Consider the following 24,926-nt stretch of genomic DNA (forward strand, 5'->3'; position numbering starts at 1 on the left):
GCACCCTGGGTAAACAACGCACTGCTTTTCCCAATGGTTTCCACTCTTCCTACATCATGTAAAATTGTGTCCCTCTCTCATCTGCACTTCCCTGGAGGCCCTCTTGTAATGTTGGTACTGAGGCACAGCTGCCACTGTGGTACACAGTGCTGCTGAGTATTCATAAGCATCTTGGAAGATTTCTTTGGTGACTGAAATATTTTGAAACACAGAGACTATCCATTTCTGGGGCTATTCACCAATATAAAACATGATATTGGTAACTAGTGACTAGACATTGGTAACTGGGCATCCTGCCCAGATCCTGCCATATTACTACAATTAGTGTTCAAGGCTACATCTCATTTTTGAGCTTCAACATTGATGAAACAATTCCCCAAGACTTTGTAAGGAAACATAACCAATTCACCCTGTATGGTGGCAACTAACAGCATATAGACCACACTGAAGTTTTTGTGCTGTAGCACCAGTTCTTCCTGGGAAAAGCAATCTGTATGAGCAAGTTTCTGCTCAAAATTGGCAGCATGTACAGGGCACCAAGAGGGAAGAAACAAAAGTGGAGGAAATTAATCCTTTCCAGAGAATATTAATTATTCAGTGTCCTGATACAATACATGGTATAGCAGTCTAATGTGTCATGTGTTGCTGCTCACAAACTGACACTACACCAGCAATCAGGCACTGTGGAAAGCACCACAAAACCAGCAAAAACATTATACAGATGCAGCTACCCTCCTAACTTTTTCCCATATTGCTTGAAGGATTTTAAATTGTAGATTTCAATAGTTACTAGCATGCTGAAAATCAAGGCTGGTTTTCCGTGTTTCATAACTTTCCTCTTCGAGCAGCTTTAGTAGTATTTTTTAAGTTCCAACTCATCTAATTGAGAGCATTTTGTTTTCTCCTTTTGTGTAAAACCATTTCCTCACCACAGACTTCTGCACTGGGTTTGAACTCACTCTCCAGCACAGGGCGATAGTGCAAAAATTGACTGACAATCTACAAGAAGATAAAAAGGTGGGGGTTTATTGTCTGCAGAGATAGGGCTGAGGGGAGAGCTCAGCATTCTTTTACTGACCATTCTGTTGCCTTTCTACAAGGAGCAGAAAGCCCACGCAGAAAAAACATATAGAAAACCCACACAGAAAACCAAGCTAGCTGACAAACAGGAGGCTGTTAAGGCAAAGCTCCAAACAAACACCACTTATTTTAAACATCAAAGATAAAAGCTACCAATAATACAAGCCTAGTAAGTCACAGAAAGCCTGGCAAAGGAAAGGTGTGCTCTTTTCCTTGCAGATCCGGGTTACCGAAGCCAGGACTCCTGTGACCGCATCATTACTCAGTTCTCAATCAGGTCAGTTGCACAAAGGCTCATTAAATATTTACAGATGATATTTTTCCAACTTGTGGATCAAGATAACCATCCATTTTCTACAGCCATTCTGTTCAACTAAGTTTAAAAAGTCAACCAGCAAGAAAAGAACAAATAGCAACAGAACCTATAGGATAACAATTGCTAGGTTTTTGACCAGGTACAAATGAAAAGTCTTACTCCTTGAAAGCCATAGAAAACAGCTGTAGTTAGAGAAGGTTTTTTCAACAAACTTAGCACCTCTTAAAGAGTACAGGGCCAAAAGTTCAGGACTAAGAACACAAAGAATGACCAAGCGATCAATTTCTAATCACAGTAGTTGCTGGAGATGGTTCTGAAATGGCAAAGTATGGTAATGATCTGATTTTTTTATCTGGGACATAAAGCAACAAACAGAAGAAAGAAATCTCACACACACTAACACACATATCCTGCAAGAGGATGTCTCTGTAGAAATCCCGTGAAAGCTGATTTCTTTGTGTGTCACATGCAAAGACATTACTTGCACTACCCTGTACCTGGTAATGCATTAACAAAGCAAATTTCTTGTGTAAATGAGATCTGAATCACACCGCTGTGTGGAGAAGCTCACCATCGCCAAGATAAAACAGCCACCGAGTCTTAGTGTGTACATACAGAAATGCTCAACTACTTGGCAAAAAGGCTTGCACCACAGAAATTTCAGAGTTAAAAATAGAAGGTGTGCTTGAGAATAGTGAAGTTTTCTTCCCACAATCCTGGCATTATATTCCTTTTCTGACATGAAAACTCATGAAAGTAGGATCGCCAGTACTGGAGACAGCTGACTACTAAAACCACATAATTGGTACACTGACAGAAACACAAGTTCCCTTTACCAGAATATTCCTACCTCTTGTACCCAGGGACTTCTCAAAGCACTAATTCAGCTTTCTTGCCGTTGCAATTCATGGCCTCTCTGCATGGCTTTTACCAGGCTTCCACAGGCACTGCTGGTCTTCACAGCAGAGCTGGGACAGAGCTCAAACATCTACTCCCTTCATGCAGGGCACCGTGCAATCACCAGGATGCAAGTCTTTTGGCTAGGTTAGAACCCGAGCCTGCTGGTAAAAAGCTCAAGTAATTCTGTACCAGTCCAAGCCCTCAGTCATTCTTAATTCATACTGTTACTCTGTCCGCAAAAATTATGAGTCATGAAACAGAAGCAAGAGAAGATGATTCAGCCAAAGAAAACAAGTCCCACTTCACTGAAACAGCCCTCCTTACCCTCCATGTTATGTGGGGTTGGGGGAATTGTGTCTGTGTTTCCAAATACAGGTCACACTTCAATTAAAGTTGAAAATGTTCTTTGCTGTGTGACACAGGCACAATGCCCATGGTGTCTTCCTCAAACCAGTGCCCTACAGCCACAGAAACAAGCACAGGAGAAGAGGGTTTCCTACACCTTACACCAGACTGACAGAACTAACTGGGTGGCGTTGAGCTGCGTTGCAGACCAGAACAGCTCTAACTCAGGGCTGTTAAGAAACGCTCCAAATACTTGGTTAAAATGCTCCGTCACTTTAAAAAGAAGTCATCTCTATTTTTTGTCTCTACCAATCTATCCCCATAAATACGTAAAATAAATTCCTTGTTAAGGACAAACACTTCTAAATGTCCTAGTTAATGCAAGCAATCTGGGTTTGCCTAATCTAGTTTACACAAGAGGTTAACACAGACAAGCAAAAGCTGAATGCCATTTATCAAGGGACAGCATGGAAAAATACTCATTGCCTAGTTATAAACAAGGCATCACTGTATTTAACTCAGTGGATACCACTTCCATTCTTTAACACTTCCTCACAGAACGAGTACTTAGCCATAAAAAAAAACCAACCACCCAGATGCTATAGGAATGCTGATTTCACACCTGATTTTCTCATAACCAGAATTACTTAGTCACAGATTAACTTTGCCCCATAGCAGCAAAGCAGACATAAGAGGTGAATGCACAACATACCTTTGCCATTGGTTATTTTTGCTGTAACTATGTTTATTGCTAATGCAGAACCATTTGTGAAAATCCACCCTAATGAAAAATTGTAATGAACACTCAAGATGCTGCACCGCTTTTCAAACAGTGTGTTCTCAAAGTAGGTATGTGTTATTTTAGTAGCAGGTCAATCTTTAAACATGTACTAGCAGCTTCAAATAGAACAACCAGAAAAGCAAGAAAAGTTTAAGTTCTTGAGCAAATATTTTTCTTTGTTGGCACCTAATCCTATACCTTGTGTAGCTCAGCTCTGTCCTCATCTTGAGCCAGGGGCAAAGATTAGCATGAGCCATTCAGCAGTCACTGAGAGAAGTTCTGGCCACTCCACGTGCAGTGGTGAAGGGAATCAGTGCTGCCACTTCTAGTCTTGAGTTCAGAGTAGAAAGCCAGTTCCCAAGCTCCAAAGCAGACAATGTCATAAGCTATGCTGAGCTCTGCCACCACAGCAGAGTGCAAACAAGGAGGTAACCACTGAGCAGACAGAGGCTTAGCACATTCACTCAAAGCCTCCTAGATATGAAGAAAGCTTAAGACAAACCCCAGCTTTCAGCTAACAGGAAAAAATTTGTGCTGACCAAACACAAACTGTATTTGGATCACTACTATAGAAGTGCACTATCACAACTCCCAGCAGTACAACAGGCTCAGACTAAGCAAGAAGTAGTTAAGGGAATTAAAGTCAGAACTTCCTATTTAAAAAGGTACCACAACCTCCTGTGGATAACAACCCATTTAAGTAGCTAAGCATTTCCAATACATCTAACACCTCAATATGCCAGTGACAGGGGCTAGGATACTAGTTAAAAGTATTAACTCCAACCAGAAATAAATGCTGAACTGAAAGAATTGAAGTTTTTGGTAGTACTGACAATGCTCACAGAAAGCAGCATAAATAAGATCATCATTCTGTAGGGGGAAGAGCTGCAAAAACTATAAATAAGCATGCTCTGTACTGGGCTCAGAGAGATGAGATACAAAACCCCACCAGCTTTGAAGACAGGAAATTGTCACCTCTAACGTTTTTGTTCCCATGTTCACATCCCACTATTACAATGGGAAATTCACCACTTTTCCATGTAATAGAATGAAACACCTTTTAAGTTGTGAAATTTTTTACTAACAATGCTACTAATTCTGTCTTTCTGACAATAAAACAAAGTTAAAGCAAAATATACACCGCTCCCACATTAACTGAGAATCCTGGACAGGGAATGTTTTTCACACACTATTTATTGCAGGCCTCTCAAAAGGAACAGCCAAGGCAGTCATTCCTCCAACTCCTCCTGATGGCAAACGATAGGCATAGCACCCTAACAAGGTACTGGGATTAGGGTGTTGATGTCATCATAAAGTCATCATATGTCAAATGCCATTATAATGAAGACCTAAGCACATGACCAAACAGGGTTTGGTGAAAGACAACACCTGATTTGATCAAATGCTATGATCACTGGAGGGGGAGACGGAAATGCACAGACTCCTCCGGGTCTGTGACAGAGAAAATTCAAGCTGAGCACCAGTTGAGGACAAGGGCTCTAACTGACTTAGTTAAGGAAAAACAGAGAATGACACCTATAGAACGAAAGTGAGCTGTTAACAGTGAGAGGTGATTAAGCTGTCAGGCCCCACAAGACAAAGGAGAGATTGTTAAGGCAGCCAAGGATATAAGGTTTGAAAATGGCTGAAGATGCAAAGGGTGACTTCCATTTATATATTCCTCAGCTCAATAATTAATATAGCTGCCTAGGTTACCTTTTCTCTTAAGAAAGAGCAAAAGAGAAAGAAATCCAAATGATGATGAACAGAGAGAAAGCACACAGGAAAACAAAACAAAACACACAGAGATACTCTACAGATATCAAATATTTTATTTATTTTTTTAAAGAAACTACAGCAGTATACACGGATTACAGAATTATGAAGCTCTGTAAGACAAAAGGAATGAAATAGCCTGGGTCCAAGCACTAACGACTTCACACCTTTTCTTTCATACCACCATCACTGAGAAAAATTACATTATCTGAAAAGAAATAAAGAAAATTTAATCTCCAGGATTGTTTTGCCCTGTTGCAAGCCAGCACACCCAAAAAGACAACCTATTTGTGTTAAAATAAGCTGCAAAGACATGTATTTTGGAACAGAATAGTTCATAAAATAAAAGAGCGTCCAATACAGGTTCTTGCTCTATCTCCCCAGAAAGCTGATAACTGAAGGTAACCATATATACTATGAAACAAGGGTGCTAAACCTGATGAAAAGCTGCAGAACAAAGATACCAGAAACATTTCAAACTAATGGTTTAATTCTTTGACTACAGCTTATTTCCTTTCTATTTTGTCATTTTCAATATGCGCTACCACATCACCAGCCTATGGGACAACAGGAAGCTCATATTTCATCAAGTCTCAGTAATTTCTAAAGCATCTTAAGACTGGGGATACTGAACAAGAAGAAGAAACCATTAAGATAAATAATAATTAAAAAGGTATTTGCTTCTCCCCTCCAGCTATTTATCAACAGCAACCAATAGCACTGCTAGCTGAAGTGTTCACACGAAAGTCTGATTACTGTTGTTTTAAAGAGCCTGCACAACAGAAACATCCAGAATTGTGGTTGGTTTTTTTTTTTTTTTCCTTCTCCTCTGGCCCAGTTTTTTAGATACACCCATGTAACAGAAATGTTTGCTCTACTACACAATTATTTTAGCCCTCCCTCAAAAGCCACACAATAGTGGCTCTACCCACAGCAATCATGTAGAATGCTCACACTATTTAAAGGCTCAAGGAAAGAGCTGAGTTTCCCAGTTCTCCTCTTCATTGTCTCTACCCAAGAGACAAGTCTACTCCCTGTCCATTCTGTGCTCTTCTTACCACTACTGGCTACCAGACTGAGGTCTTTCTAAATTCATCAAGTTATTGCCACATAAAACATCTTTCACAAACAGAGGTCCTTCAAGTTGAAGCCTCCAGTCTTGAATAGGAACAAAAAATTCCCTGCCAAACTGAGACAAAGCTGCTAAACAAACTCTTAGAGAAGAAATCTCCCTGACCTGCAGCACTACATACCAGCATTCTTAAAACACACAGTATCTACCTCCTGCACCAACTGGTTTGTGTGAGCAAACAATGCAACAGTTTGCAACTATATGCTCTCATTTTCTGTGTCTTCATAAGCAGTGCCAGAGGACATCTAGTGGTACACAGCCTATTCGTTCTCTCAAAATCCCCAAGTGTGGGTACTGAAGATGAAGACAAACCACACTATTTCAAAGGTCCTCCACCCCCTCTCCATTTTAAAGGAGCAAGGTAGGCCTTGGTATGTTGTTCCTTACCTGCTATAATTGTTGTTGCCTGCCGCCTCACGTTGTTTTTATCAGTATATTCACCATAGTCTATCTTCCCTTCAACATAGATTCGAGCACTGAAAAAAAAATAAAGAATTTGGTTCTGGTCCAAGAACTGTACTGCTGTTTTCTCCTCTATATATGATTTTGAATACACAGACTTTTGCATCTGTTGTTTGTAGCAGGTCTGCTAATTTATTTTATGGCACTTCTATCTTGCTTTAGCTCATGGTCACCATAATTATTACATCAATTGATTATTAAGGCATTAAATCCTCAACCACATTTGTTATTCACTTACCCCTTCTTCACATACTGATACGTAACATCCCTGAGGCCTGGTCTGAAGACAGAGATCCTGTGCCACGTCGTCTTCTGGCTGATATCACCTAAGTTGCATAAAAATAACAAAGTTGAATGCCAAATCCTCTTTCTGATGTAAGCCTCAGAACAACAGGTTGGTGTTCTCAAATTATGAAGAGTGATTTGAAAATGGAAGTATACTAGCACTCAATCTCCCATTCCATACTAGAACTCAATGTTCCACTCATCTGTGTCCAAATGAAAGTATCGTGCAGAAGCACAGTTCAAACAAAGAGATCAGTTTTCCTGGAAGCCAGTGCTCACACTAGAATTTTTTTCCTCTCACACTCCACATTAAACAAAAGTTAGAGAAAGAGAGACATCTGTAGCTGCAGACTGATGGAAAAATCAAGGAGAAAATGTATCATTCTAATTTTTTTTCCTCCTCTTGGAATACAAGTAAGAGTAAGGAATCGGCTACACTCTGCTACAACCCCAACAGTGAAAAACTGCTGACTTAGCGCTCTTTCCTCTCCTCCAGAGGAAGGCTGACATGCAGATTTCTATTCAGTACATGCTGCTGGGGATCAATAAGAGACACACAAATGCACCAGCATCTCTACTGACCTCAGAGGAACTTCCCAGCACCCAAGAGATTTACACGGCAGCCTGAAGACAAAGCATGGTGCTACTGAATAGGCAAACATGACCTCGGAACATGGCAGAAGCACATTGCTCACTGCAGACTTACCTCCCTGGGTTGCCTCACTATCCCCTGTTCGCCACATCTCATTGGTTGCAAGAGAAAATATGGTAACGGGATTTCTTCCATCCACTTGCCTCATGATAGGGTCCTGTCCAACGCGACCAAGTAACTGCACACGATTCATGGCTGAAACGCGAGAGAATAAATACATATACAGATGAATCATGATGCTTCTAAATCATGGCAAGTCATAAGTCGGCAGCTTTTGTCAAGGGCCAGAACAATGACTTTCTGTACCTCCTAACCATTTTTCAAGCTCTTGTGACTTTTGGCTTATTCAGGCCCTGCAGATGGTTGACTGTGCCTGTACTATCATTATCACCACTAAAGCAGCTCATTTAGAAAGCTAAACGTTCTTTATTCTTTCTGTTCCTTTGTCATCTTTCTCACATACATATCCGTATATCACTTGAGACTATTCTGCATTTACATATCTTGAATTCTATTTTTTCATTATGATAAAACCATAGCACTGCATTGTTTTAGCCTTAAAACAGTATCTTGAAAACAACAAAATTGCATTATTACATCCCATCCTCTGAATTAGAGGGTCACTAGTTTTTACACAGGTACCAGGACTAGGTGGACACAATTTATTCCTTCTCCTTGTTGAAGGACAGCTGGAGGAGATCAGGGAAGCATCACTCTTGCACAATGAGCACATGAACTGAATGGTAAAGTTTGAAGCATACACCTGGAGCAAATCATGCTGGGGCAGCAGCACCCAAACAAGTCCCCCAGGCACATGGGACTCTGAGAAACAAGCACATGAGACACCTAAAGACAGGTATTAGAAAACACGACAACAGCATACCCAATTCACTGCCATTGATAAAGCATAACTACCTGCCTTTTACAGGTTGTACTCCACATCAGGGCTTTTTTCTCTCCCTCCCCCCCTTAAGGGCTGCTTAACCTGACAAAGACCAGACAGGAAGCTACTTAAGAGTCTGTTTGAAACAACACATTCTTAGTTACTGCATTCAGGAGCTACCACTCCTACCCGTTTCTCTCCTGGCATATTTCAGCCATTCTAAAACTGAGCTACAAACCACAAAGAGTAACAGCTAAGTTTCATCTCAGGAGCTACTTACATCTTTCCAGTACCAATGAGTTAACTGTATCGGACTCATGCCTTACAAACTGGCGAAGCTGGCGAAGCACCTGAAGGAACAGACAGATGTTAGTTTGCAAGACACAAAGCATGAACAGCATTCACATGCTTTTACACCTCGTTTTCTGAACACTTACAGAGGTTTTGCAAGCACAGTCTTTCCCGCTGACTTATGGGGGGAATGAGGGAAGAAATCTGTTCAGCTAAATGAAGTTAGTGGGATTATTCAAAAGAAATCTGGTTAAATTGGGGTGAAAAAGCTACCTAGGAAAAAGCATGGCCTGAAGGTACATCACCAGCTGTTATTTTTGGGACATGCAGTAACTACTATTTTTCTGTAATACATAATAGGAGGGATTTGAAGTGGAGGGATCATTTAGTTGGTTGGGCTTCAGTTTCTGGAGACAAACACAGTTTTGATAGTTTCATCAACTTTCTGCTTCTCTTCGGAGATCAACAAGATGTGCCCAAAATGTACATCTACCCACTGCCATAAGCGGTATGATGCATTAATGACCCCTTGCTCCCAAGCAAACAGCAAATCAAGGCCACAAAAAACCTGCATGCTGCAGCTAAACGCAAGCGAGAAAAAGAAAAGGAACTGAGTTGAGGCTCGCCAATATCATGTCCTAGAAGAGGGGAGGAGAAAAAAGCCCAGGAACACCTCCATAAGAGGTCCGTGTGCAGGAACTGGAAGAAGAGATTATGTCTTATAACAAGCAGTTGCAAAACTTAAAGGGAAGGTGAGACCGACCGTCCTGTGTTGAACAGAGGAGCTAAACCAGAGGAGATGCAACTCGCAAAACAGAAGTTCTTTGGCGTGCCTCTACAGTTCACTGATGTACATGCAAGTCACCCAAGGCTCGTTCCACACATAAGCCAGATCTTTCAATACACCACGTTTCCAGCGCTGCGGTAACGGCGGCGGCAGCTACAGCCGGCTGCTGTAGGAAGAGCCGCTCGCAGGCAGCACGGCCCGGGCTCTGCAAAGGCTCCTCCGGCCCCTGCAGCCCGCGCTGCGGAGGCGAGCGGCTCGGAGACCCTCCGTCAGCCCCGCACGCCGTAACGCCGCCGAAAACCGCCTTCCGTGAGGAGAAAGTCACCGCAAGCCCCGCGGCGGGCCGGGCCGGGGCACCGCGGGGACGCCAGGCCCCATGAGGGCGAAGGCCCGAGCGCCGCTCCCTCAGGGGACCCTTAAACCGCCACCCTCCCCCCTCCGCCCGGCCCTACCTGCCACGCCGGTCGCCGCCACATGCCGCCGCCGCGCCTGCGGAGGGAAAAGCAGGGCTGAAGCAGCGCCGAAGGGAGCCCCGTCCCGCCGCCAACACCCCCGACGCCCGCGCCCTCCGCACCTCTCCCGCCTCAGCGCCCGCAGCCCGCCGGAACCGGAAGGGAACGGCCGGGGCCGGGTCAAAGAGGGTCCGGGCGGAAACGCGACCCCTCTTCCCCCGCCGGCCGTGCTGCGGGGGTCCGTGAGGGAGAGGAGAGGGCAGCGGCTCCGGCAGCGGCTCCTCCGCCCCTCTGGCCACGGGCGGGAACGGCGCGGCCTTGAGGGGAGGCAAAAGGGCGGGGGGGGGCTGCCCCCGGCCACCCCTCCGCCCACGGGTGACTGAGATCTCCCGGAGGCCCAGAGGAAAAAGGAAAAAGTCACGCCGTCGTCGGTAAAAAAAGATTAAAATCTTTATTGCACGTTTCGCTTCTTAAAGGGTAGGATCTAACAGTTTAAAAAGCCAGCACTGTCCAACACCTGAGAACAAGCTTCAGTAAAAATCCGAAAATAACCGAGTTACCAACTCCACGCTCTCCCGCCTAACAGCACTCCAGCTACCACAGCGAGACACGCAGCCAGCAAGGACTCAAAGTTACAGTAAGCAGGGGGATGAGATTTAACAAATATTAAATACATACACACTTTACATGGGCAACTCCAGAGAGCTGACAAGGCCTCAGAAGCCCCCCCCCCCATATGATTTCCCTCACCATTGCTGACAGGCCGCAGTCTGCAGGCAGGCGGTTGCACCACGTGTAAGGTAGTGGAAGGGAACCGGGTACACAGACCCACCTGCCAGCACACCGCAGTCATTCCCCCCACTTTAAGCAAGGAGTCCTTGCCGATCATTGATATAGAACAAGTCAGGCACTGGGGACTAGTCTGCAAGAGCTTGACCACATCAGTTACACGATACCATGCTTGTCGCTGGAAGTTAAGGGAGGGGAGGTTTTCCTTCAACTTCCACAAGTAAGGCCCCCTTAACTCAAAGTGTTTCCTTTTATTCTTTGTCCCCCCCTCAGTGAAATGCCACTCCAGTTGCATCCCAAGTCCACTAGGACTGCTACATAACCAGTCTGTCTCCTGATGTGTAGTTAAAACCGTCTACCATAGTCTCCTCCTCCTCACTTCTAGGAGGACCCAGCTGTAGATGCTGTCTCCATGTACAGCCACTATCTCCCCTCTAAAGATACACAGGTGGCCAGAGCATTAAGACCACAAAAACATCATCAATAACAGGGCCCAACTAGACAAAGAGCAAAGCAAGGAAATGCCAACCTTTCCCTTGTATGGCAAAGCTATTCTGAGTCTAGACCAAGACCAGTTACGCAAGAAATTAAACAGGTAAAAGACTGAGGACAATAATCTTAAATCCCATGAGCTGACACTTGTCAGATAGACATTCTTCCATCAGCCAACATCTCACCATAACTAATGAGGGAACCAAAAACCGTGACAGGGAGAGCTAACATGGGGCATTGGCGTGTGCACGCCCTCTGCTTTCACAGGGCCATTCAGCAGCCAGAGCTTTTTGGACAACACAGAAGTTCAGTAACCCAAAGTAAAGCTAAATGAGCGACAGCTCTTCCCTCCCACCAAGCGCTTGCTGTTCTGCTTAGAAGATGTTTCAGACTCTTGCAACTTGGCACTTCCTAAGGGCTGGTTCTTCATGAGGGTCTGGGCAAGGCGGGCTGCTTTAAGTTCCCTGCAGGGGGGACATGGAAGGAAGAGGAGAGGAAAACCACATCATGCATGAATCCCCATCAGCTACAGAAGAACACTACGAACAATCTTGCACAAGAGGGTTACTGCAGTACCCCAGCATTGCTGGAGAGTGGTGACTTTTCACCCCAGAGGGTGACATGAAGCTTACTGTAGGTATCTCTAGACTTCAGAACGGATCAGCTTTGAAGGTTTACCAAAAGAAAGCTATGCATCACATCAGCAACACACTGGCACCAGTATGAAGAGTCCCTAGCTCAATTTTTCTCCCATTGTTTCAGATATTTGTGAAAGGTGGAACTTAGATCAGTGCCATCTTGTGCAGCACAAATACCTAATAAAGGCACATGCTTCTTTTTCATTGCCTTTTTTCTCCTGATGCTTGCTGCTCTCCCAGTGCATATGCTCTCCTGTCTACATGGAAAACCTATTCCCCAGCAGACTATTGCACTAAGAGGGGTGGTGAGGCAGTTCCTAGATCCCAGCACCTCAAAACATTACTGCCAACAGCAGCGAGAGGGAGCAAGGGGAAAGAGGATGTCCGCCACCACCTGATATTTCTCTTCTTTCTGTGCTAGACCACTCTCTCAGTGCAGTATCAATTCCTCATCTGCCCACTAGCTGCATACTGTATCATTATTTTCCACCACCAGTGGTTGCAGTAAGCATGCAAGCTGACTACTCTAATTTAGCCAGCTCCTCAAAGCCAGAAGTGAACCACAGCTGCTTAGGCACTGCAAGTCCCAAGCTCCAGGCACAGGAGCTGACTGGGTATTTCTGCACGTTGTGTCTCCCAACACTACCATCCTACATTCAAGCCTGGTCACCAGCACTTGTGGTGCCCATATCTTCTCCCCTTCATGCCAAAGCCACCCCTACCTTTCCAGCATGGCAGTCTTGCACTTCTCCACTTTTAGCTGCTTCTGGAGCTGCACAGCTTTTCCACATGAAGGACGGAGAACTGGATGCTTCGTAAGAGCTGTGGCAGAAGGTCTTTCCACTGGGTCAGGATGGACCATGAGCTAGAAGGCAAAGGAGTTCAAGGTTTAACACACTCTGTCAGATGCAATTGGAAAAGCCTCCATCCTGTCAAGATTACTTCCTTACCTGGAGGAGTTCAAGAAAGCAATGAGAAAGCTTCTGGGGGATCGGTGGGATATTGCCTTTGCGGATGTTGTGCCACATGGCCCCGTTGTGAGGCAGTGGTGCCGCACCAGCGGCTAGAGCTACTGTGAGTGCCAGGGCAAAGATGTCTGCTTTCGGCAAACAGTAGTATTGCTGCAGAGAGAAGATAAACAGTTAGGGAATATCTTACTATACTGAACAAAGGTGGGTTGGGATACCAGCTCAGAAAGAAACAGCTGAACAAGTATATTTATGACACCGCCTTCACCATCCCCATTAGCTGTTTTCTCCTCTTTAGGATAAAACCAGTGATAGGTAGTATTGGTAACTGATAGCACACTGGCTTTCACCCAGTCATGAGGAGCTTACAGCCCACATTAGGATCATCGCAGCACATCCAGAGGACAGCCTAACAAGTGCCTCCAGCATTCACCACAGGGCAATAAGCTAGCCATTGCCAACTCAAACTAAAGACTGCATGTGATATATTGACCCAACAGTTCCTAAATCCACTTGCAGCACAGAAGGATACTGTCACTTAAATAACTGAGTTGATGAACATACCCAAGCTGGTTGTTACATACCAATTCCCTTTTTGTTCACTGGCCAGAGTGACAAAACTGCAGCCAGTTTAAGAGGTGTGTTGTGCCTCCCACCTCTCCACACTACCTGATCAGTGCTTGTTGTACCAGGCATTTGTCTGGGTGCATATATTCCTCAGTAATCACATCCAGCAGTTTAATCTCAGCCGGGTGTGTAAATGAAATGTCTCCAAACGGATAAAGGTTTTGTTGCCTCATCCCTCACAGGTAGAACAGTTGCAATAATCCAATGACAAAGTTACTTATGAAGTATATTAAATATTTAACATGACAAGACCCATACATATACTATTCTTAATGAAGTGTTAACTTCGCTGATTTCACAGCCAGACCAGACACAAGAAAGAGGAGATAAGGCAAAGAATATGCCAGACTAATGATTTCACTGCAGCTGATCTCCCCCCACTTGCTCACCACCCTGTTCTCCCCACTGCCCCACCAGCAGCTGTACCTCTTGCAAAATCTCATTGGCCAAAAAACGTCTGTCTCCTTCCTCCACCTGGGGGTTTGTTATTGATGTCACATGGCCAAGGTCACCTGAGAAAGAATGAGCAATTAATGGAGCAAACTGATGTAGATGTCCCCAATCAATAAAAGCCTGCATTTTATAGGCACCAACACAGCAATCAGGAAATACTGGTTAAGAGAGCAAGCTTGCTCCTACTCAGGAATCTGGGCTTGGAAACAAGCACATTGGTTTTCTAGGACTTGTCTCCTTAGAGGAGTTACTTCTGGTAAGCAGCAGAGGCATTCAGCACTATGCCATGAGTTTTGTATGCAAGTCTCTTCAGCCAGCAGGACAGAGCAATATCAAGCAGTAATGAGCAGCCCTAACCTTAAGCTAGTTGTAAAGTGGCTAAAACCTACCAATCTTATACACCACACCAGAAGATAATTCATCTTCACTGTCACTCTCTTCCTGCCCAGCAGGGCACACAACTGCCAGCTTGTGACAGATGAAGATATTACCTGAAAGACAGTGAAGTTTAGCAATAGTGTGGTATCAGAAGCCAGACTGCAGCAGCCCAACAACTTTGTAGAAGTCCCACCTGTCAAGCTAGCTAAGCTTTGCAGCCAGAGAAATTCTGCACATGCTCCCCCCCCCGCCCTTAGTCTGCCTTCTGCCCAGCTCACATATTCAGCAATACAGCTGATAGAAGACAGTTGTATCTTGTGCATTTAATATCCCAGTGTAATCAACTTTTCTGCCCCTCCCTCTGCTTCCCAAGCTAGAAGCATGATTTCAGCAGGAAAGAGGAGCCCCACTATAAGGAGATAACTATGTGTCTGGGCAGGGGAGCATTGCCCTGGAGGTGCCCATCTTCAGCTGCAGAGAGGAAAGCTCATTACTATCTTTTGCAGGAACTTAATCCCTCAGGGTAGGTACAATAAATATTCACTTCTCACTCCAGCTCTCATATTCAAAGGTCAAGTGTTGTGCAACAAAACAGCAGTAAATAAGGAAGTCCCCATCCACATTAGCAGCCCTACTTGCTCCACCAGTAGGAAAGTGATTCCCATGAGCCAGGATTATGAAGATCCTGAGACAAAAGTAAAATGCTGCCAACTATCAGAGAAGGCTCAGGTTTAGAGCAGCAGCAGTGGCAAGACTGAAAAAAAAACCCCCAAACCCAAGACATTCACCTTTTAGGGCAAGATCCTCTTTCCTTTGAAGCAATGTAATAGGTCCAGTCAGTAGGACCTATCACAGGTCCTACCTCTGGAGGGTCACTTGGAGGACCCTCGACAAAGGAAGAGAGCACTATACATACTAGGTTTGATATCCAGGTGCACAAGGCCAGAGTTGTGGATGTATTTTAGCCCCATGGAGACTTGCAACAATATTTCTTTCAGCTCTGCTTCTGGGAAATACTGGCCAAGCTTTGCATTTTCCAACAGCATGTCTTGGAGACTCCCACCTAGGTGAAAACAGTCAGTCTGAGACCTGGCAAAGATTTTACAGAGCAGCATGTTTGAAATAGCTTAGTAGAAACTATTGTGCCGAGCACTTGCAGGCTTGCTAGTGACAAACCCCAACCAGACCAGCTATATATGCCCTAGTGGTCAGATCTGGACATCACCATTTGGCTTCAGCCTTTCCACTGCCTCAGAGCACCCTGCCTCCTGCTTGCCAAAGACTGAGCAACTGCAGTTCTACTTACAGCACCAGAAGGACTGACCTGGTGGCAATGCTGCTGCAACTGAACAGTAGAATAATTACTTTTGCCATGCTTACAGGCAGAAAGCAGGTATATGAATGTTGGACCCAGGAAATTAAGCTCCCACTAGCAGACTTTTGATCAAAGAATGTAACATTTGACACAGAAACAGAGTTTTGTGGGTCTCCATTAAGGCACTCCAGCTATTTCAGGACTAGCAAATACCATGGCCTCTCTACCCATCAGCCTGTTTTTCACCACTTCTACTTTAGTCTCAGATGTTCATCCACTAGAACGCAAGAAATGCGTCAATGCTGCAGCAATGATCACCACATCTCACAGTTACCTCCACCAGATTTGAAGTCATTACTCCAAACAGCTATCACCACTCATCATTGAGGCCCAAGACTGCAGGAACAATTGAAAAATGAGAGCTACGTATTTGCCTTCAGCAACTCTGGTAGCCAGAGGTGTCTTTTCCAATGTCTCCCAAACAGTGGTGTGGCCAAGGACAAACACAAGTAAGAGTGTACCACCCTGCCTGCAGCACCCCATTTACAGTTTACCTCACTATTTAGCTCTGTTTCTCTGCAGCTATTGAGCCCTTTCTTCTAGCCAAGATGCAAGGTGCCTTCATCTCAACCAGGTAGCCACTCCCCAAATCACTACTCCCCTTCATTAAGAAGGGTTTGTTTCCAAGATACATGGCACTTCAAGTTAGCTGCTCTTGAGTCACTCATATCAGGTTTTCCTTGGGCAGTCCCAGATACAGCTCTAAGCATCAGCATGGGGAATACTTTTCCAGGCCAGCCAAAGCAGAGGAACAGTTTTAAAATTCCACAAATTAGAGGGTATTGACTACTGGTAATACATTGGCACCATTCAGAGCTTTGTCTAAATATTAAAAGCCCTTACTTGATTATCCATGGAACAGTAGCCCCAGTGAAGTTTGCTTCGTTGTAAGCCAAAATGTCCCATATTTCAGTACAAAAGAAGGTAACTGCACCCATCCCAAGATCTCAGCCTTTAACAACGTCACAGCTCTTACCATTGCAGTATTCATTCTGGATAATCATGTGGTCATCCTCCGCCCACGCTGAGTAGTAGCGCACAACATGGGGGTGGTGTCCGAGGACAGCGTGAGCATAAACCTCGCGCAGTGCCAGCTGCCTAGAGAAGCGCACACAGAAAAAGCAGTGGTGACAGGGTGCCAGGGTCCTGCTTGGAACCACGAGAGGAGCCCTGGTTTGCACCCTGGCTTGAGAAAGGGAAAGCAGAGGTGTTTAGGCCTTTCTTTTGGGTTTTGGCAGACAGACTGACTCTCACAGCTGCTGAAGCAAAACCTGGCCTTGCTCAAATGTGCTGAGCAGCTGTCAAAAAAAAAAATCACTAAGCAAGTCTTTTGTTAAAGAGGCAAAGGCAGCTTCAAAGGCTTTGCTTTAGCATGCTGGACAACACTAGCTGGTCAATACAGATATGAGCGGTGCTGGCCATACAGCAGGGCAGGGACACACCACAAATGAACTATTAGACAGTTATTATTTTAAAGAGACTGGCTGCATGGACCCAAGGAGTTCAGGTAAGCTGTCATCTCACTTTGCAATGCATGTGGCTTCTTCCCTTTCTCAGATGTTTATATCTGATAGTCCTAAAGTGGTAACTTCCCCCACTCTCCCAGCTGTTACTTGGGAATGCAACAGCAGCCAGTTTTTGCTCATGCCACCCCTCAGACACCTTTATATCCACACTCCCTCCTTCCCCATCACACCTCCCAAGAACATGCCCATCATTTCAACTGGCAGTTTCTAGCTAGCACACTCACTCATCTGAGGATCCTGCCAGAGGCCTTTTGGAACGTTTGATGGCATAAACACATCCATCAAGGCGTTTGATGCACTTGTAGACAGAGCCAAATTCCCCCACACCAATTTTTTCTAGTTCCAGGAACTCCTTCTTGTAGCGGGAAACCATATTGCTCTCTTTCAGAGGATATCTCTACAGGGTCACAAAAACAGCAAAGTCAAGTATGAGTTGAAAGACTTAGATAATAACATCCATCATGTTTTTAGAGCTGTGTAGCACTTGCTCTCAGAGCACCCATGTTTTTCCCTCTCCCATTCTGGATGTTCATCCAGACATGCATGCAGGTGCACTGCCAGTTCTTGAAATGCTACTTTCCCTTAGGTGTGTTGCATTTTTTCTGACCATCTAACAAAAGGCCATTTTGGCCTGGTTTGGCCAAGGGGTTTTTTTTGTTTTGTTTTAAATCATGACTTCCTAGCCATAAAAATTGCAGCTAAGGAGAACTGTAGTCTAGTTGGCTGTATGTGCCTAAGCCTCCTTGGGTTACTACCATCACATCTCTTCTTTCAGTAGCCCTGCCCAGTTCCTAGACCAATGGCTGATGGAGTCAGTCAGGGATGAACAGCAACAGCAACAAAACACTTATCTTTGGCCCAGCTACTGCAGACTCGAGAAGACCTTCCTTGGTAGGTAGAAGCCCAGTACCTCCGAATTAGCCAGACTTATATACTGAACTTGTGTTTAAATAAGAGCTATTGCCTATTTTGAGCTCAGGAGAGAAGCTTGGTGTGTTGGCTTAATGTGGTCCCAGCTGTGTAAGAGCTGCTTTACTCTGGCAGCTAAGGTTGCCTGCAGCAAGGACATTCTGCCTCAGTTCAGGCTCTCACCAGGTTTGAAGCACCAGCTGTTGAGTAACAGCAGATTAGCAGGACTCAATGTATCTGTTTGTACTGCCAGTGATTTCTCACCAGGAGACACTTTTTCACAATGGGCTGAAAGCCTGCAGAACAGCCAGAACAGCATTATTGCTACAGTAATGGTCACTAGGGAAATAGGAGCTGCTGGTACTGCTTGTAGAGTGATGCCTACTGGCAGGGGAGTTAAGTAAAGAAGAGATAAGCAGTGGAGCATGAAGTGAACAACAAGAGAGTTGACTACGTGATTTTTCTTCATCCTCCTGCATCCCTTACAGGGACAGTGGTTCATGTTGCACAGTGGTTTCCACAGAAACCTCTGCTGTGATTTCTATAGTATATAGTGTATGACCTTAAAGGGTGGGGGTAAGTCACAGCCAGTAAGATGTGGCCTATATGAAACAGCAGCCCTTCACAGCAGGTGGTATTTCATAAGGCAGCTCTATTTTACAGTACCTTAAAAAGCTCAGGGAATAAAGATACCTCCTAGTACACAATTTTATATCTATATTACATAATCTAATCAGCACTCGAGCAGAATAATATTTCAGTAAGTCACAAGTTATTTAACACTTTCTTCTAAGGAACACAATAATTGTTTTCAATTATTATTGCAACAGCCCCGGATGTTACTTGTTAGCAGATTTACTCTGCAGCTGTAGTTTTTCCATGGAGACCAGTTTTTCTGCAATACCAGTCTCCTCGGCTAGAGGGTACCATTACTCTTCCAGTAAGCCTAATCATGTCACAATTACAATGAACAATTCTACCTACTTGCACAAGACAAGATACTTCCTTCCAGGGGCTGCTCAGGAAAATTGAGATTTTTACCTCATCTGAATGCAGATATTTAATTCAGGCTTGGCTTGCTTTCCAGAAGCCAGCTGGAGGAGTAGCTTCCCCCCAGATAAAACCAGGAAGAAGGAAGGCGGCTACCAGACATGGGTTCCCACACCAGCTGCCCAGTTCTCCCAGTGCAACTGGGGGGACATGAGACCTCGCACCCTGCCCCATGCAACCAGGCCAACACACCCCACCACTGAGGTTTGCTAAAGCACAGACATAGGCAACAGCAAGAGAACTTGGTTTTGAGTTTAGGACAGCGTTTGCTGTCCTGCAGCTACGTAAGCTGTGGTGGGATCTTCCCTTGGACCCCAAGACACACAGACACCCCCCAGCTGGACATTTTCCTACTGAAGGAGAGTACAAAATTTGCTGCCTTGCTTCAGAAGTTTGCCATTGTGACTACTGCAACTGAAACTCTGCCCTCAGTATTTATCATCATCAGAGACATTCAGCTCAGTCTTTGTGTTTTTGCAGTGCAGGTCCATATATTATTTGCAATATAGAAGCCATGTTCCGTTCACATCCAAAGATGCTCAGTACACTGATTCATGGGAACAGCAATACACCTGCTTTTTCAAACCACAAAGGTACAGTCACTATTTACACCAACTCAATAATATAGCAATACAGTTCCCCCCGAGAAACCCAAATTATACTGCATTACCTAGAAAGGCCTCCTGACCAAAATCAGTGAGTTTTAGGATTACTTGTCAAAGTTTCAGATCTGCTTTAGTATAAGTTTCCTTCACAGATAGGAATAATTTCCAAGTTTTTCCTCAAACAAATGTTAACATAAAACATTCAGCTTGGAATTATTCTGTCATAGGTATTCATCCTCTGTCATGATGCCATGATCTACATTCCAATAGCAGAACAAATTTCATCAAGCACCAAATCTTTACAAGCATCTTATCTTCTCGGGGGGGGGGGGGGGGGGGGGGGGGGGGGAATACCCAGAAACTCACCTTTATAGGTATCTCCTGTTTTATCCAGTTTCTTGGGTCAGAATCACTCCTATAACAGAAGTTTAGGAAAGACTGGATGTATCATTTCAGTACAGCAATCCAACTGAGATTTGAAATGAAAACATTTTTCAAAAGAATCTCCAAACCCTGCTTCCTAGCTTAAAGACATATTTTTAGAGTGTTAATACACAACAAGTTTCTAGTTAAGGCCTTAAAGGCTGTAGCTCCAGGCTAGGAAGTCTTTGTTTCCATTTGGAAAGCCTCCACGTACCAACTTCAGTACTGTCCACAGGACAGAGCAGCATCGTTCAGGGGCATCATTCTCCCGGCCATCTTATTAGTAGTGAAGCTACATGGGACAAGACCTTGCACAACAAGCTCCTAGTGAAGGACAGAACTGCCCCACTGTGCTTTCAAGGGGGATACCCACCTGAGCATCTGTTACAGTTGGGGCTGTGAAAGAAGTTGAACGTCACTGTAGTGCACAGGTATTTGACTAAGTTTGTGTCTTGGTTAACCCAGACCAGATCTGGAACTTTTGCAGGTCAGCAGTAGCCTGCACCCATCTTAAAATCTGTATTATATGCAAAGATGCACGTCATTTCCTCCAAGTTGTGGGTATGTGCATAACTGAATCAAGCTCCACTCTACCCATGGTTGAGAAAGAAAGAGGTACAGTTTTCTCCTACAGCCATAGCATTAAGGTTAGCTGTTGACCCTCCACTTACATTTCTGAACAAAGGAAATGATTGATTTTATTTATATTTCTATTAAATTCATATGTCTGCTAGTGTTTGCTCTGTACCAATGAATAGTACGAAAGTGAATGATTCATTGTTAGCAAATAAGTCCAGGTACTAAATGTCTCCATCATTACTTATCTCTCCTTCAAACAGTCTCCTTCCAGCCTGTTATTTAAAAGTAGTTCACTTACAGCTCTTCTCTGGTCTTCCGCTTGCCATTAGGAAGAAAGAGCATTTGTCGATATGACTCTGGTGTAAAGGGATTAATGTTGACATGAGAAGATTGGGCAGAGTCATCTGAGTCATCACCAGGAGTAAATCTCAGATGTCGGAAGCCTTTGGGTGGGACCTTTGTCCCAGACAAAGGAAAAGCTGTCTTCGATAACAGGCTCTGTATTGAGAGGAAAAAAAAAAAGTAGCAAATAAGCCAGCAAAATGTTTTTGTTGCTGCTATGTCAGAATAAAGTCTCTGCTCTCCTGCAAATCAAGGACAACTGAGCTCGCTTCCCCAGGACAGCTGAATCATTAAAAACCCTGCATCCCTAATTTAGTCCTGAGACTTTTCTTCTCCTTCCACAAAATACTATGTTCTTCACTAAGCCCTTTCAGACTCTATTCCCTGCTCGCTTAGGTGAGGCCTGTGGAGCCATTTGGCAAGCACAGTCCTCAAGAGGAGTCAACTGCTCATATTTTCCACCTACAGAGACACAGAAATTGCATCATATGTTGCATGAACATGGAAGACTCAGTTCCATCAAGCATGGACCATTGCATCAGTTGGTCAGGGCAGGGTTGTCAGAACATGAGATAGAACATCACCCAAGTTTTCTTTTGGTTCCCCAGCAATAAGAAGCATTAGTAAAGGGGAAGTTGGTAGAAATATTCTTATATGGCTACTGGCAAAGTGACCAGAAAACAGTTCTCCTCAAGAAGAAAAAACAGAGTTTCAGAAATTTAAGTTCAGAAGGAACCTCTGGATCTTCTATAGTTCAGCTTCCCACAGAAGACAGGCCATTGGGTTTCACCTACTACTCCAAAACCTTAAGCTGAGTAAAGCATAACTTCAGAGAAGCACTCAGTCTTGATCTGAAGACAGAAATATCTACTTACTTTCCATGATTTGACCCTTTCATTAACCATCAGCTTTTTGAAATACAAGTTTGGTTTTGACTTGTTTCAGCTTCAAGAGAGTGGTGTAAGGTCTAAAGGGGTTTTTAACATACCTCTCTTCTAGTTAAAAGCCCTTCAAGAACCCAGAATTCTCCCTGTCATGAAGATCAAAATATTTCTATATCTTTTTGATCCAACAGTACATTCTCAAGAGGTAAGACGAGATGTAGCTCCAGGATCATATCTAGAGTTCCTCCCTTCTCATTGAAAGCTTTTGAAGATAAAAACCCTAAAGCTGCATGCACTATCCTGCATCCACCTAACTAATGCTGCACTCATGGATATAGCTACTTCTGGGACATCCCTATTTCTATATCATACTTTGAAGTTCAGCTACTGGTTTACTATGACCCTGAAAGTGCTTTTTGATCACTTTCTCAGGCTCTGGTCTGCATCTCCTTATTCTTGGATGGAAAAAGTTCTGCATATGGATGTATTAAAAGCAGTATATGTCCAAGCCCAATTTACCCAGCAGCCTAGAAGCTCTGTAGAATTGTGGCTATGTTCTAATCTAGCCACAACTCACGAAAGGGATCTAAAATACAACTGCAGCCTGCTGTTGTATCCATGCAACTCCCGCCTGCTCTGCTAGGGTTCTATTTCATAATCAAGCAGACTTGTCTCCCGTAACATCATCTGAAATTAGCTGCTGCTATACAGTGTAAGGCAGCTATCATAACTAGCTCTAGCAATCTGTTCCAGGACTGGGTAAGTCTACAAATGCAGTCATCTGCCTCCTCTGCCATGCATCCTAACTGGGGCTCCAGTGCTCATCTGTCTGCAGTTAGATGTGGCTCTGCTCTCTTACCTTTTCTCTTACCTTCAAGTGTTCCAAGAACAGTGTTCACAGCCTCATTTATAAGCAGATTTAGGCCCTTTAGAGCCCGCCTTTTGTGGCATGCTTGGAAACCAAGACCTTTCTCCCAGAAGACAGCAAAGGAAAAGAAAAATTGATCTAGTGCAATTGCTGCTCACGGGCTACAAGGTGACAAACCACAGGCAGCGTGTCTTAAAACATCCAGCCAACATGTTATCTACACAAGAGCACACACTGAAAGCACCCTGCACTAGCAGTAGCCCAATCAGATCTGGAAGAGATTCTAGACCTCTGACATTTTCAGGTGAGATTCAGGGAGATTTCTTATAAAGGGTCATTACAGAAAGTTCTTGGAGTGATGCCATTTAGAGCTGCTATCCCCTGGGGAGCAACAGGCCATTCCTCAGTAAATATGGCCACAAAGTTTGTCATAAGTGGCCATAGGATCATCCTTCTCTCCACATAATCAGGTTTCTGGAGAGGGACAGAAGTCAAACCCTAGCTCAGAAGTACTAAAAGGACTACCTTCTTCTTCCACTTAAGCAAAGGAGCAGTCTATCAGTAGAGCAGGAATATTGAGAGAGGGCTGAAAGAGCTATATTTCATTGCAAGTCTTGAATGCTAGAAGCCAGTGCACACAACAGAAGTTACCTAGGAACAGAGAAACTGGCACCAAGTCTCCACTTGTGCTTACAGAAGACAAAAAGCAGCTGTATTATATTCTATACAAGAAGCTTCACAGAAGATAGGGGCTGGGATCATTCTCCCAAGAAACTAACTCAGTAGGTAAGTTACATTTTAGGACAGTGACATAGAGGAATACAGGCTAACCTTCCTCCACAAGCACACATTTATTTGTGACCCCTTCCACAGAGGATTGCTACCGTGAGAATAGAGTCCTGCTTTCTCCAAATTCACTGAACAGCACAAAAAGAGGATCAGCATCACCAGACAACAAGCTGATTGGAGGCCATCCAGACTTGCCAGACAAAGCATACCCCAGCCACAACGCCATTTCCACCTTTCTCTTTCAAGAGAAAACCCACTTGCATTCAAAAATGTGCTGAACAGAGCAGTCAGGGCAGCTGCCTGTCTCCAAGGTCCCCCTGGAATGGCAAGCTCCTTGGAGACATGCATTTATCCCTCTGGGAGCACCGTGCACACTTCCTACAGAGATGCTACAGATGTCCACTCCCTGAAGCAAAGTGTGAGTGGCACATGGGCAGCCAAGGCACATAGTTGCTTGGGCTTTTTTTAAGTCAGACTGACCCAACGCCAAGTAATTCGTTTTAACAACAGCTTGGAAAGAGTCAAGACACTTGCTCCCACGCACAGGTTTCTATTCACACCCACAGGATAACCCTTCCGTAAGCTAAGGAGCTGGTGGTCCAGGTTTCTAAGTGAAGAGTAGAAAGCTAGCAACAGTAACATTGAAAAAATGCTTTCCACAGGGCTAGCAACAGATCCCTCACTACCCATGCATCGATGCCCCAGTGATGCTGCAGACCTTGCCTGCTCAGACACAGAGTTGATACATGCCATTACCTTGGGAGTGTGCGGGGTGTCACACAGCTGCAGCTTTTTCCAGGAGATGTGCAGTGGTGTCTCAGCATTGCCCTGGCTCTTGCTCATGGCTGGGGAAGGCTTCAGGGTAGGACTCATCAAGGCTTTTGTTCTGCTCAGGAAAATCTCACTGAACTCTCTCTGAGGGGTTGCTGGCAGAGGACTGCTCCCTTGACACTTCTGGAACTCGTAGCTCCTGGGGGGGCTCGAGCTCAGGATGTCCTCCTCACTTACACTTCTGTCTTCACTCTCTTCACCACAACTGGAAAAATCCAGTCGCTGAACAAATTCATTGCTGTTGTCCCAGTCATCCAT

The 24,926-nt window shown here is 44.5% G+C and overlaps 1 protein-coding gene across 1 annotated transcript; it reads right to left on the reverse strand.

Moving 5' to 3' along the window:
• Positions 1–5,242: 5,242 nt before the first annotated feature.
• WEE2 (WEE1 homolog 2 (S. pombe)) lies at positions 5,243–24,926 on the reverse strand. Its single transcript, XM_010566253.1, has 16 exons — positions 24,594–24,926; positions 21,253–21,452; positions 20,319–20,367; positions 17,613–17,785; positions 16,839–16,960; positions 15,404–15,550; positions 14,499–14,600; positions 14,083–14,168; positions 13,012–13,182; positions 12,784–12,926; positions 10,143–10,179; positions 8,893–8,962; positions 7,784–7,924; positions 7,031–7,118; positions 6,718–6,806; positions 5,243–5,406 (listed from the first exon to the last, which is right to left on the reverse strand). The coding sequence occupies exons 1-16, from the start codon at positions 24,924–24,926 to the stop codon at positions 5,360–5,362; spliced, it is 1,998 nt and encodes a 665-aa protein (XP_010564555.1). The 3' UTR covers positions 5,243–5,359.

The sequence above is a fragment of the Haliaeetus leucocephalus genome, unplaced genomic scaffold (genome assembly GCF_000737465.1).
Source record: "Haliaeetus leucocephalus isolate CR32 unplaced genomic scaffold, Haliaeetus_leucocephalus-4.0 Scaffold206, whole genome shotgun sequence".
Classification (NCBI taxonomy): domain Eukaryota; kingdom Metazoa; phylum Chordata; class Aves; order Accipitriformes; family Accipitridae; genus Haliaeetus; species Haliaeetus leucocephalus.